This window comes from Etheostoma cragini, chromosome 18, assembly GCF_013103735.1.
Source record: "Etheostoma cragini isolate CJK2018 chromosome 18, CSU_Ecrag_1.0, whole genome shotgun sequence".
NCBI classification, from domain to species: domain Eukaryota; kingdom Metazoa; phylum Chordata; class Actinopteri; order Perciformes; family Percidae; genus Etheostoma; species Etheostoma cragini.
The window spans coordinates 5492921-5505820 of record NC_048424.1 but is presented as its reverse complement, the minus strand read 5'-3'; the positions used below and the strand labels follow the sequence as shown (position 1 = coordinate 5505820).

The 12900-nt window shown below is 41.2% G+C and overlaps 1 protein-coding gene across 12 annotated transcripts; it reads right to left on the bottom strand.

The window, feature by feature from the left end:
* Positions 1-310: 310 nt before the first annotated feature.
* On the bottom strand, positions 311-12585 carry max (myc associated factor X). Of its 12 annotated transcripts, none has more exons than XM_034900137.1 (5): positions 12380-12585; positions 12088-12114; positions 5873-6034; positions 4037-4175; positions 311-1848 (listed from the first exon to the last, which is right to left on the bottom strand). In XM_034900137.1, the coding sequence occupies exons 1-5, from the start codon at positions 12413-12415 to the stop codon at positions 1661-1663; spliced, it is 552 nt and encodes a 183-aa protein (XP_034756028.1). In that variant the 5' UTR covers positions 12416-12585; the 3' UTR covers positions 311-1660. The 12 variants fall into 12 exon arrangements, with proteins under 12 accessions (XP_034756028.1, XP_034756029.1, XP_034756030.1 ...); XM_034900138.1 differs by having other exon boundaries at positions 4037-4172; XM_034900139.1 differs by having other exon boundaries at positions 4037-4160.
* Between the last annotated feature and the right edge of the window lie 315 nt (positions 12586-12900).

Below are 12900 nucleotides of genomic sequence, written 5' to 3'. Positions count from 1 at the left end.
CCAAGCAGTTCAGTAGGTTGGCTACTGTTGCTCACAGATCAAAAACATCAGCTGGTCCAGTTAAACCACACCAGGGTAAGGGGAGACATTAAATGACATTATGTCCTTTGCCTTTATGTTAGGCCCGGCCAGCATCACTGGAAACCAGAAAAACCTGAAGTTATGTTTGTCTGCTGTACCACAACAAAGAAATGCATTCCTGAAAGCTCTTCTACAGCCGCCAAATGAAGTAGAGGGAGGAAAGTCGAAGAAACCATTAAATGTACTGATGAAATGTTGATCTGACAGCTAAATAACTTCATTAAGCATGTTAAAGGATAAAATAGTTTATTTTATAGTCTCATAGTAAAGGTAGGCCTCAACTTGCAAGACAATTGTTGGCAGTATGTACAACATACTTTTAATTTCCATGGAATGGAATCGGACAAACAAATACACCAATGATATCCTCCTAAATGGAAAGAAAATGGAAACAATATACACACATTTCCTAGACACGCAAAATGCTTCCTTTTTTTCCTTGGATTCAGCAACATTGACTTTTACTGTGTAAAGCACAACACATCGACAGGGAATTATTTTTGCTTCCTTGTAATGCAAAAGGCTGGAGCCACCTTTTGACATTCAATACCTATTTTATACCCTTAAGGAAAACTACATGTGACAAATTGGCATTTTCCCATGACTTGTGAGATTACTACAAAATGCATAACATACTTTAGAACTTCAAAACATCCAATCAATGCTTTTTATAATATATAAAACGAGATGCCTAATGTATTCAGCCACCTAAAGTCATTCACTACTTCAAGCTAAAGGACAAAATACGATACAAGTTTAGGAATATTCTCCTTCAAAACATCAATTTTAACAAAGGAGCCATGTTTACTTTTTTAAATCGTGTGTTAACAAACGTGTCGGGCAGAAACATCTGCAATCCAGAGGGCCTGAGGTGGGTACCACTAACATTTGCTTCCAAGCGTCTTCACATTCTTTAGTGGAAAAAAAGTTTTTATTTTTATTTTAGAAAGGTAAACTTCTCCAGGACAATTTATCTAGGTGTTTGTGTGTGTGTGTAAATTCTAAACAGTTTTTTTTTTTTTTAAATCAAGAATAACAAAATAAACAAAACAAAAAATATATATATAATATAGCAGTGCTTGGTGTAGGCCAGACGCACCCTCTCCCCCCCCCAAAAAAACAACCCGGGGAGGAGGGGCTTTATTGAGGGTACAAAAAAGCATCAAGTCCTTAAGTAGCCAAGCTGCCTCTTTTTGGGTTTTGGATTGTAGATGTTGGGGGGGGGGGAACAATGACAGGGAACCAAATTAAAGAGAGAAACAGAGGGAGGGGAAGGGGGAAAAACCTGAAGCTCTCTACATGTATTGAAGCAGTCATCTTCCACCGTGCTGACTTCCTCCCTCCTGTTCTGGGAGATCGGGTGGGAAGAGAGATTGTGGCAGCGGTGTGAGGAGGTCAGAGGGGTCATGAATCTCCAGTGCGAGCCCACCCACATATGGAGGAGAGAATGATGGAGGACGGTGAGGTGGTCGTTGCTGGCATGAGGGGGTTAATGCGCCTCGAGAGCTTTGAAGGCTGCATTCCCTCTTGCCCTCCTGTGGGACCCGCTGCCTCGGCCAGGTTGGGACCGCTCCGCTCTCTAGCTGGCCTCCACGCGCAGCTTCTTCCTGTTGGGCGGCTCCTCGGTCTCCGACTCGGAGCTCGAGTCAGAGCCTCCGTCGAATGCAGACACCGCGCTGCCTTTGGGGTTGGTGTACAGGCTGCTGTCAGACGACGAGTAGCTGGCCTGGAGCTGGGCGGAGCCCTTGACCTTCTCCAGAGCACGGACTGCATGGGGACACGGACACGGACACACACACACACACACACACACACACGGACACACACACGAATGGAGGGAGAAGGTGAGGATGATAAACAGGATTCCAAAATGTTTAAAACCCGTAAAGAAACATTCAGGCTGGGGACACATTACATGACTGTCTGTCTGTCTGTCTGTCTGTCCCAGTCCAGCCAAATTTGTGTGACTGACCATTGCAAACAGTCCTGACCTTTGAAAAAAAGAATTTAGATAATCGACATATAAACAATTGATTAGTTACCATCCTACAGTATACATTCATGCTCTGCTGATATTGAAGCAGTAATAGGTATTTCCTTCATATCCACTTTGCTATAAACAACTCACATAAATCAATAGTACTACCTGAGATGTGCAGTTTAATTTTAAAGTCATGCCCCATTCTCTATTTTGTCTGTTCCATAAGCCTCTTTTACTTATTTTCTCAATGAGGCTTTCTAGTATGTTTTTTTTGTTTTTTATTTAAGTTATGTTCCTGCTAACGCTGCTATTTTACAAGATACAGTGGTATAAAAGAGGTAGCACATATCCTGCAGGGTTATGGCTTCCATTGACGACACTAAGGAAGGAATTTAGGAATATTACTGCCCTGAACAGCAGATTTTACTTACAATTATTAGAATAATATAACAAAATTAAATATAGTGGGTTTTTAAATGTTGATAAATGTTTGGATTAATAAGAATATATTTAAGTTCAACTATTAGGCCATGAAATAAGTATCTCCCCTAAACTCTGTGATACGTTTCTGGAGCTGAAATAAATATTAAACTGCTTTATAAAGTGAAAATCTAAATTAAAATAAACATTTCAAAGCATTTTTGTTTTGAAACTGATCTGCAGGCGAGGTGGGCAGCATGTGTCTCAGCCATGGCCTGTATACTAAGAAGGACGACAGGTCTGCACTTCCCCAGTGCGCAAAAGTGAAGCCAAAATGATTCTGTACAGGCGCTGCCATCTTGTTAATTTGGAGCCAGAGTCTGCACGTAAGTGATGGATATCCCGCCCCCCCCCCCGCTTTTATAGCATCAAATAACCCATTAAAACAAACTTATCACAAAAATTTACAGTCAAACAAACATCAACGTGATAAGAACAACCGTAAATGACAGAAAATATCTTTGGAGAAAAGAATTTGAAGTGTACGGATTTTTTTTATTTGTGTCCCAACAGCTAACACGGAGGGGGTGTGTGTGCATCGACCCTGGTGTCAGCCATCAGCACACTGCCAAAGGGTTTCAGCGGTAGTCTGTAGCCACGCTCATTTCCACGATTGCTCCGGTGCCGCCGCAAATTCTGCTAGATGTCCCTGGTTCTCGTTACCTTCCACGTTCTTTGTGTTGGCATTCTAAACTCTGGTTGATTTCTCAGGACTATGGGTAACTGCTCCTCACATCTCTGCAGGGTAAATCCAGAAGGCTAGCAAGACTATCTGTCCAATCAGAGTTTTCTGTTGCACGACTGTAACAACATGTTCCTTCCAGAGGCTATTTTGCAGCAACACCAGGGCTCCGTCCTGCGCTTAGGGCATTGGAAAATTTGAGGGTTTTGCTTGCGGAGATTTCTCTGAAATATGTTTACCTCATTGTTTGAAGCTCTGGCAACGTTTAACATGAAAATCTGACACTGAAATATTAAAGATATGACAGAAAATATGGAAAAGCACAATAGGTTCCCTTTAAGAGAAATCCCACTGAGTTATAGAAGCTATGTTAGAGACGGGAGAGGGGGCTGAACTTTGGCTTTCCATTGGTACAATGTTGTAGCACAAACACTTTGATGTTGAGATTGGGACTACGTCTTCTCAAACCATTCACCCGCAGCCTCTTTTATCACAACAATCTACACGACAGCCAAAACAAACAGCAGTGAAGCAAGTTTTTACATTTCCTCACCTTCCCTTCTTGCTGGCTGTACCAGGTTAAATTGAATTTGCTTGAACTCTAACCTCTTGTGAGGTGGTCATGGGAGTCCCTACTAATACGAACAGGTAACAAATATTGAATCCTCAAAACTGCCCCCCCCAAACTGGCACAGATGTTCTGAATTCTGAAACAAAGTGCTGAAAACATAGTTGTGGTATAATCCGTCTAAATATCATGTAGAGTAACCCCAACCTGAAGAGCGAAGCGATAGGAAAGGCAGCGTTGTTACCTTGCTGCTCCAGCAGTGCGTTCTGCCTCTTCAGGTCGTCGATGTCCTGCTGGTGCGTGTGATTTTTTCGCCTCATGTACTGGATGTACTCTGTAGCTTTGTCTAGGATTTGAGCTCGAGACGCCTGTTTGGTAGACTGCTGTTAGTGACACATGCAGAAATTGATGCAGTGACGCAAGTATACAGAGTTGTCATTACATTTCTTACACAAGAATTCATGCAGACTGAAACTACTGCAGGAGAAATAAAGGACAGCGCTGTGGCGTGTCTGCTCAGCGTGCCGTCTCTTAGCCTCTCAAAATACTGTTGGCGCTTGAGTCTGACATCCACAGGCTAGGTCACAACCCTGACACATTACTGGCAGGGTGTTCGCCTTGATTACAGTAAAACAAAAAGACTGCTGCAGTCCATTATCTCATCAGTTCCAAAATCGTCATGCAAAGTAGACATTTCACAAACATTTGCTACATCTACAACTTTAATGACTTAATATAAGCAGCAACATCAGTGAGATTTGTACTCATTAGGGCTGGGTACCCATTTGAAATTCAAATTGACAGTAGTGAGGATACTTTCTTTCAGTGTTTCATCACCTAAAACAAAGTCCACCTCTTGTTATGTTGTAACACATTTGTGAATCTTTTTCAGCTAAGGCATCAACATATATAAAATAACAGAAAATAGGGAAAACTGTTGATCACATCTTAATAAGGCTAACGGTGACATAATCTGGCGTGTTTTGTCCCACCAACAGCTCAACACCCAAAAATATCCAGTTTAATATCATTAAAGACAGAAGGCCAAAAGCAGTACCACTAGAAAAGGTGAATTTGGGGCTTTTTAGAATTAAAAAGCGACTCAAATGATGCATCAGTGGTCAATATATTTGCCAGTTGGTTGATTGATAAGCTAGTTGTTATAACTTTAAGTCTAATTAGTGTTGAAGCCGCAATCTACTAAATAAACTGTTAACAAGACGAGATGCGCCAGGACCAAGGTGGAGTACTACCTTAGCAAACAATTTCCTTATGGAAACAAGGACTTTGCTGAATAAACTGGTGTAAAATTGGCAAGAACTGTCTAAATTAAGGAGAAGATTACGAGTGATTCAACGCCAGATTAAAGTACTTGGCAGTCTTGTAAACATAATGCTGCGGACACATTTGAGTCCGTACCAAAACAGTATCACGGTTTAGTACCCAGCCCTAATATTCTCTTCATACTGGGTTTCCTCTCACAAAAAACAAACTACATGTTACATGTACAAACTACCTTAAAACGGAGCAACAATAGTAGTGTGGTCCTGGGAGAGAGGTGGTGGTCGAGCACTGAGGCAGCAGTAACCCAACACTTCTTACAAATGATCAGCAAATATCCCTCACGTCATCTCATCCCACCCCCACCCCGCCCTTTACACTGTGCCAGAGTCAGGAACTGGTCTTTCAGGGGGAAAAAAATCACACACTGGCAGGCCAGTTACTAAACCAGCACTCCAAATGCTCTTAATGTCATGAATGTCAAAACAAGAAAAAAAGGCCTCATAATAACTTCCTGACACTGGTCCAAGTATTTAGACTGCATCACTGCCTTGCTGCTGCCAATCCGCACTCGTCCACCATCTGCCCTCCTCCCAGTCCCCTCAACTATTTCTCTCCCCACACACTATAAAGCAAGCAAAGACATCTGCAACTATGTACATTCAAAGGAAATCAATAACATTACATCATGATAGAAATGCACTCATCCCTAGATATCCTTTGGGAGTAAAATACACACAGAACATGTTATACTTCACCTTTAGAAAACACATAGCAAAAGTTAGCAAAAATTTCTTACATGAGAGCCTGAACATCGTGTGCCTGGAGGACTTGCAGGCTGAGCTTTACCAACCTTTTCTCCCTGCAGGGCGGGTACCGAGTCCCGGAGGCTGTGAAAGCTGTCTTTGATGTGGTCCCTACGTTTGCGCTCCAGCGCATTGTGGTGTGCCCGTTTGTCTGCCTGCAATGACAAGAGCCACAAGGCCTTCAGCCTGGCAGCAGAGCTGTGTGGGAAACGGACAGCGGGTGTCCCGGGTCAACCTACACAAACAGCTCTGCTGCCTTCACAACAACATCCCCACTGTCATTGTCATTACAACTAAATAAATATGTATTCAAAGGAATTTTTAGCCATCATATCAGATGTGAACAACAATAGCTAGCATGCATCTGATCTTTAGAAAGAAGTCAACATCATCAAGATGACACGGGGGATCCAACTAAAGATTATGTTTATTACTGATTATTCTGCAGATTGTTTCCTCAATAAATTGCTTAATCTATAATAAAATAGCAAAAAATGTCTGAACCCTAAAGTGCCATCTTCAAAATGGCTGGTTCTGTCCGACCAATTTAGTATTTAGTTTACGCTCACATAAGACGGAGAAATTATGCAATTATGCATCAAAGAAAAGTTTCTATCGATTAATCGACTAATTCTCCAGCTATTGAAAACATACTAAGTTAAAATCAAGTCTATATCAAGCTGTAGCACACTAGCATACGTTCTTGTGAGACCTTCTGAGGTCAATGGCAGTCAGGAAAATAGGAAGAAAAGGAAAGAAAATAAAAGTAATTATTGTCATAATCTGGTTGTGGTCGGTTATTCAATTTAAGGTTACCAGTCATCTTAAAATGCTCTCAGTCAAAAATATAGTATTCCTTTCAAACTGATTGATGAAGAGAATCTGTCAGTAAGAAACTAGTTGGCAAATAATCAGTAGTTTTACTTAGAATAGAGTGTACATCACAATTGAAATAAGAAAGAGAGAAAAAAAAACAATTCCACATCTGGAATTGGCTCAAAATACATGGAATTACAATTGCGGAATAAATCAGCCACCATTTTCTTATTCAAGTTAAGTGTGCTAAGACATTATCTGGATTCAAAATCACATCAAAAACTAATCACATGTGCCTTGGCCTAACGGTGTGTGCACTAAATTTCACTAAAGCTTGTCAGGTTTTTTGTCAGGAAGGATATCCCAAAAGCCTGGTAGACCTTGGCAGAGATAAAGACAAAGCAATATTCCGAAATATAATTGAGTGCATATAAGCATATAATTTCCAGTTGTTGTACCGCATCAAACCATATTTTTCACTTCTTTTGCCAAATCATATAACTGGCTTTGTCATAACAGCCCAATCCTCCTTTTATACATCCCCAATTAACATACAGCATCAAACAGACTCTAAATTTCAACCCCACTTTTGTATTTTAATTAGACTGTAAAGCACAAGATGGCTGCCATAATCACAACCACAGGCAGGCAGGAGATCAGTTTGCTGCCTTTAGTTTGACCTGTTTTTAGGCCAAACCATCCCCGCCTCCAATCACATCTGATTCTGGCCTAATCCACGCTGTCACCAGGCTGAGACATTAAGGCCATCACCCAATCAAAGCCCGTACAAGCTCAACTGATCATCTCGCTTCATCCAGCTCCAACAAAGCAAGACCTGATTTTAATATTAGCAATGAAACTGCCCGGTGGTGTGTAGGCGACATTGCCTCGGGCAGAAGAGAAACGAGGTAGAAGACATGTGAACTGGTATCATCTGACTAACTTTGACCAAGGATAATGACAAAGACCAAAGTGGCCACAAGTGAGACAACACACAGGTTAAGACAAGCCTTCAGCGTGTCATAGGTTTGGTGGGAGGGACGACGCGTTGAGTGTGACTCAAGTTACCGACATCTTAACAAATGCAAGCCATTATTTTGCAATGTAATGCAAGAAATCAAGAAATGACCTACAGTCCTACACGGTTAACTATCAGACTAAACACCACACAGATGAAACCAAAACAGAAACAAAAAAACACTTTTTGTTATTCACTGCATATCATTAACAACACCCGCATGTGATTGGTCTGGATGGCATGGTGACAGCTGCTCCTGCGGCCTGTTGCACAAGAGCCACAAACCATCTATGATACACAAATCCACAAGGACCATGTGCCACCGCCTCCTCCTCGTATCATACATAAAGCCACAGAAAAGGTGAGACTCCACTCCCTCCATTAACCCTGGCACAAACACATGACTGGTATTGAAGGCATGTGCAATTACAAGTCTGGCAGCCATTGTGATATGCACTTATTCAGTGAACAGAAAGTACACGTGACTTTTTTCTTACAACTGAAGACACTAAATTATAATTCAAAAAAATACAGAATACACTTGAGACTTTGCTCCTATTGTAAAGTTATATTCATTTTTTTATTTATTATTATATTATTTATACTATAGGGCCTATATTTCCCTTATTTATTATATGATTTTTTATTTGTTTTAAACCGTTTTATATTTTTTTTCTGCAATTTCAGATCCCACATTGGATTTCATTTTTATATTTTGCATTGCTTTTTCCTCAAGCATAACATTTTAACATTTTCTAGCTGTGCTGAGCACATTAGGTGACACGCCATGCACAAAAAACACTAAAGAGGCACATGAGAATGAGCTGAAACCAAAGACGTGTTAACTCTTCTTTTATTAGGCAAAGTACTTGATATCATTAATCTTTGAAAAGGTAATTAAGGTCCACGAATGTATTTAAGCACTACTCTCTGGAGCTGCTCCATGTACAATTACTTGGCAATTATGGACAGTGAGTGCCCTGGGTGGTTTATTGTGTATACTCTGTGATAGCCTACTGCTGAATATCACTACTTCAAAGCTTTTCTAGGTGAAACCACCCATTTATTAAACAGACTTTTTCGATTTTGTTTTTATAGATTTCAACTTTTCCTAGCGTTTTATGGTGGAGCTGGGCTACTTCTCCATACTTTTTTGAAATAAAACTGTAATTTTCAGGAAGGCGGGCATAGGTTCTGTTTCACCTCGCAAATAACACAGTTATATGGATTTAATAGGTGTGGCTGTTATTAAGGTCGCCATCCATGACTAAATGGATCACAAGACGGGACGCATCGGGATGTGGGCGGCTTACCAGCTCTGCTAAAAGAATTGGGTGATATGGAGTTCAAATCACCCAATTGTTGTCCATATTATGGACAACAATTTTGATCATAGTACATGAAATTTTATGCCCAGATATCAACACTTGTTGTGATAAATCAAGGCATTTCATCACATTGATGAAAAATGTATAAAAATAAGGTATTGTTATAGAGGAATCCTTCCTATTGCTTTGCAGCTCTGTGTACAACAGCCTAAAACACCCTGAGAAATTAGAGACAGAGCAGCATCACCAGTGCCTCCTGGTATATATTGTGATTTTGCCTGACCTAACTTTTTCTAATTATGTACAAATTCCAACCTTACATATATTCATACCTGACCATGACATATAACACAACAGCTCCCGGTGCCACATGGAAGAGCGGGTAGCTGCAGCTTCCTGGCTACTGGCGGCAAATTATCTGCATGAAAGCCTACCCTTCTGTCGGGCTGGTGAGGTATGTGGAAAACCAGTCACCAATAAACCAGAAGCTCCAGCAGGCGACTGACAACACCACTGAAAAGATTAAATTAAAACAAGGTATAAAACAATCAGCGTGTTCTTCCCTACTGTGAAGCTATATTCAAGCAGGGCTGACACGACAATTGCTTTCATTTTTGATTAGTCTATCGATTGTTTTTGTTGAGTAAATAAAATGTCAGCTAATATCTATTCCAGACTGGGGTAGCTAAATGTTATTGCATTAGAATGTTATGAGCATCTCATTTGGTGATGAAAAACAAACTGAGCTGCACATTATATAAATCACAAGAGCCAATATCTTGTGAAGGTTCACGGGTAACAAACTACCTTTATAAATACCGCTAATTGTACGGAGACAAGTTTTCTGGTCCCTTCTTAGCTACACGGTAAGCTATCTGAGTTGTTAAGCACATCAGACACCACACAAACAGGTATCCAATTACCTAAGTGCAACCATAACCAGTTCATCATAAAACTGATCCCTTCTGCTGGCTGCCTAGTAGGACCGGCCAGCTGAGCTGCTCCCTCCGGTCTATTCATACCTGACCATGACACACAACATCTCCCGGCGCCGCGTGGAAGACTGGTAGCTGCAGCTTCCTGGCTACTGATGGCGCTCTCACATTATCTGCGTGAAATACCCCATACCAGCATGGGGTATGCTAAAAACCGGTCACCAATAAACCAGAACATCCAGCAGGCAATTGACACCACAGTTAATAAAATTAAAATAATAATAATAACGTATAAAATAATCAGCCTGTTCTTCCCTACAATATATGAAGTAGAGCTGCAACGACTGCTTTTATTTTTGATTAGTCTATCGATTATTTTTGTTTTGTCTCTAAAATGTCAGCTAGCACTGAAAAATGTCCATCACACCTTCTCTGAACCCAAGGTGACATTTAAATGTGGTTTTGTTTGACCAACTGACAGAAACCCAAAAGATATTTAACTTACGATATCAAACACCACGTTTGAGAACCCAAACCTGGGAATATTTGACTACTTAATCGATTATCTAAATTGTTGCCAATAAGACACGATCAATCAACTTGAGGTTTTAGCAGTACATTCAAGTCTAACATGACCTAGTGCATACTATACGTCAAGGCTTTGGTGCTCACCTCCCATTTTACTGTGTGACCAGACGGTCAGTCTCTTCTCTCACAAAGTAAGACAACAGACCCAGTCTCGGTTGGGAAACCTATTCATTGTGTGCTACACAGTAACCCCCCCCCTTAGTGATTTTATTTATATGCTTGTACGCAGGGCTGAATGAAAGAGCCATTTCAAAGTCGCAAGGGCCACAGTTTAAATTTTAACGTGACTGACGGTGTCTTAACAAGCTGTAGCAAGTGAAAGTTTAAACTTGATGCTGTTCTCAAATCCTTCAGCTCTATTTATATATGTGCATATTTTAAGGCGGCATTCTCATTCATTTACCACAAGATATGTAGAGATGACTGCAACCGCCTGTTTCTAAGGAGCATAAACAGCTAGCAGGGCATACATATTGTATGCTTCTAGCTTTGGTAATCACATTAAATAGTACTAAGTGAACTGAAATCCGATCTCAGTTTCTTATGTGGCTCTGCAAATAAAGCAAAAGTAACCAAGTTAGATAAGTTATCTAAATATCACTAAAGCATATTCAAAAATCTAAAACTATTGTTTTCCTAAATGCCTTTCTGTAGTTAAATTCTAGTTATCTGGCTGGAGTAATAAGTCGCGCTGTGTAGCCTGTGCATCAACCGAGTCGTGCAGGGTGTTTTTCTCGCCAGTATGCGATGCAGCTATACGTCATTCATTTAGGCTGCCAGCCCCTCAGTGGCCTGTAGAAAGAAGATGGCTCTAATCACTAATCACTTGCTGCAACACAGGAAAACATCCTGCAGCAAGCCCTTCCTGACACGAAGGCTCGTCCGAGATGCAGGCGCGGCCGCCCGTCCTCCACATGCAACAAGCCCTCGACACCTTTTCCTCCGCATCATCGTGAATGCAGCACAAACGCAAACGCTCCGTCTCTTCACTAAGATGACCTAAATGTGCATTATGCAAACCCCGTGGAGAGGTGACCGGGGGGGGAGACGACTCGGAGCGAATAACCGGCTGCCACCGAGCACAGAAAGCTTTGTATTAACCGGGAAAAACTAATAAACATGCAACAATAAAGCCTTTGTAGGTGGATAAAGCTTTGGTCTAAATATAGACGTCGTGTCACCGTCTCCCTATGGCGGCGTACACACAGGATGGGGGATACCCTGCAATGCACTCCTAACGCTGATGCCGAGGAACACTCGCTGCACTAATATAACTGCAGCCTAGTTCAATGCTCCCGAAAACGACGGGAATTTGTCGTGGCCAAATATTAGTTTAAAACCTACATGTGACTGTTTTACAAGGCAGAAAGCAGTACTTTCAGATTCTCGTTCATGTAACATCAACCTACACAGTATGACCTTACCAATCGATTAAATACCACAAAAAAATATCAGAATGTGATGGATAAATCAACTTTGCACCAACAGTGAAACATTTCTCGATATTGGACAGCATTACGCACCACACAGTGATATCTCGGCGAGTCTTCCTGCAAAGAAACAGAACAAAAAAGTACAATTGTAGCCAGAATTGTTCAGCAAATCTCACTGTCTCGCTGAAGTCACTAGAAAGTCAAGTTTAGCAGGTTTTATAAAGCTCGGATGCAAGAAAAGCTAGTGTTGGGTATCAATTAACAAGAATCGCGACAAAACAACATTCTTATCAAGACAGAAATGCTAGCTGAGCCGCTAGTTCAGCTAAATCGTCAGCTAGCAAAATAGCATTCATAAAAAGCTCAAAGTGGCAATACTCACGTCACTATCGACTTCGATATCATCGTTATCACTCATTCTTCGACACAATAGTTTAGTTTAAAGGGACGGGTGGCTAAAAAAAACAACATGAATCAGTTTAGCACCGAGAGGCGCTCCAACAGACAGACTGCTAAACGCTCACGTTCTGTTTGGACAGGACAGAACACAGCGGACTCTACCTCCTCCACGTGACGACACTCCACACACACACAGATGCCGCTGCACAGCATGCACGCGCAACATCCCCGGGGGCGTGTGGGAAATGTAGTTGCTCCGATAGTTTCCCCCAGTATGATTATTAACAAAACTGACTTTGTCGAAAGATTTTCAACGTAGATTCATTTTAAAAGAAGTATTCGTTGAGCGATGAAAGGTATAAATACTATTGAGCTCCTTAAATATTCTCATAATACAAAGCAATGGTTATTGGTTAACTACAATATCCACGAGTCATTTAGCTCGCTTTCGACGTCACAGCGTCTTTTCCCTTCAGAAGCATTTTGGGAATTGTAGTTGGAGTC

What these genes read in the sequence shown, in the direction of transcription:
- max (XM_034900137.1), bottom strand. Translation starts at nt 12,415, where the DNA reads ATGAGTGATAACGATGATATCGAAGTCGATAGTGAC. An exon ending in ATATCGAAGTCGATAGTGAC is followed by an intron (nt 12,115 to 12,379) that starts GTGAGTATTGCC and finishes GTTTCTTTGCAG; the next exon opens with GAAGACTCGCCGAGATATCA. An exon ending in CGCACTGCTGGAGCAGCAAG is followed by an intron (nt 1,849 to 4,036) that starts GTAACAACGCTG and finishes GTCCCCATGCAG; the next exon opens with TCCGTGCTCTGGAGAAGGTC.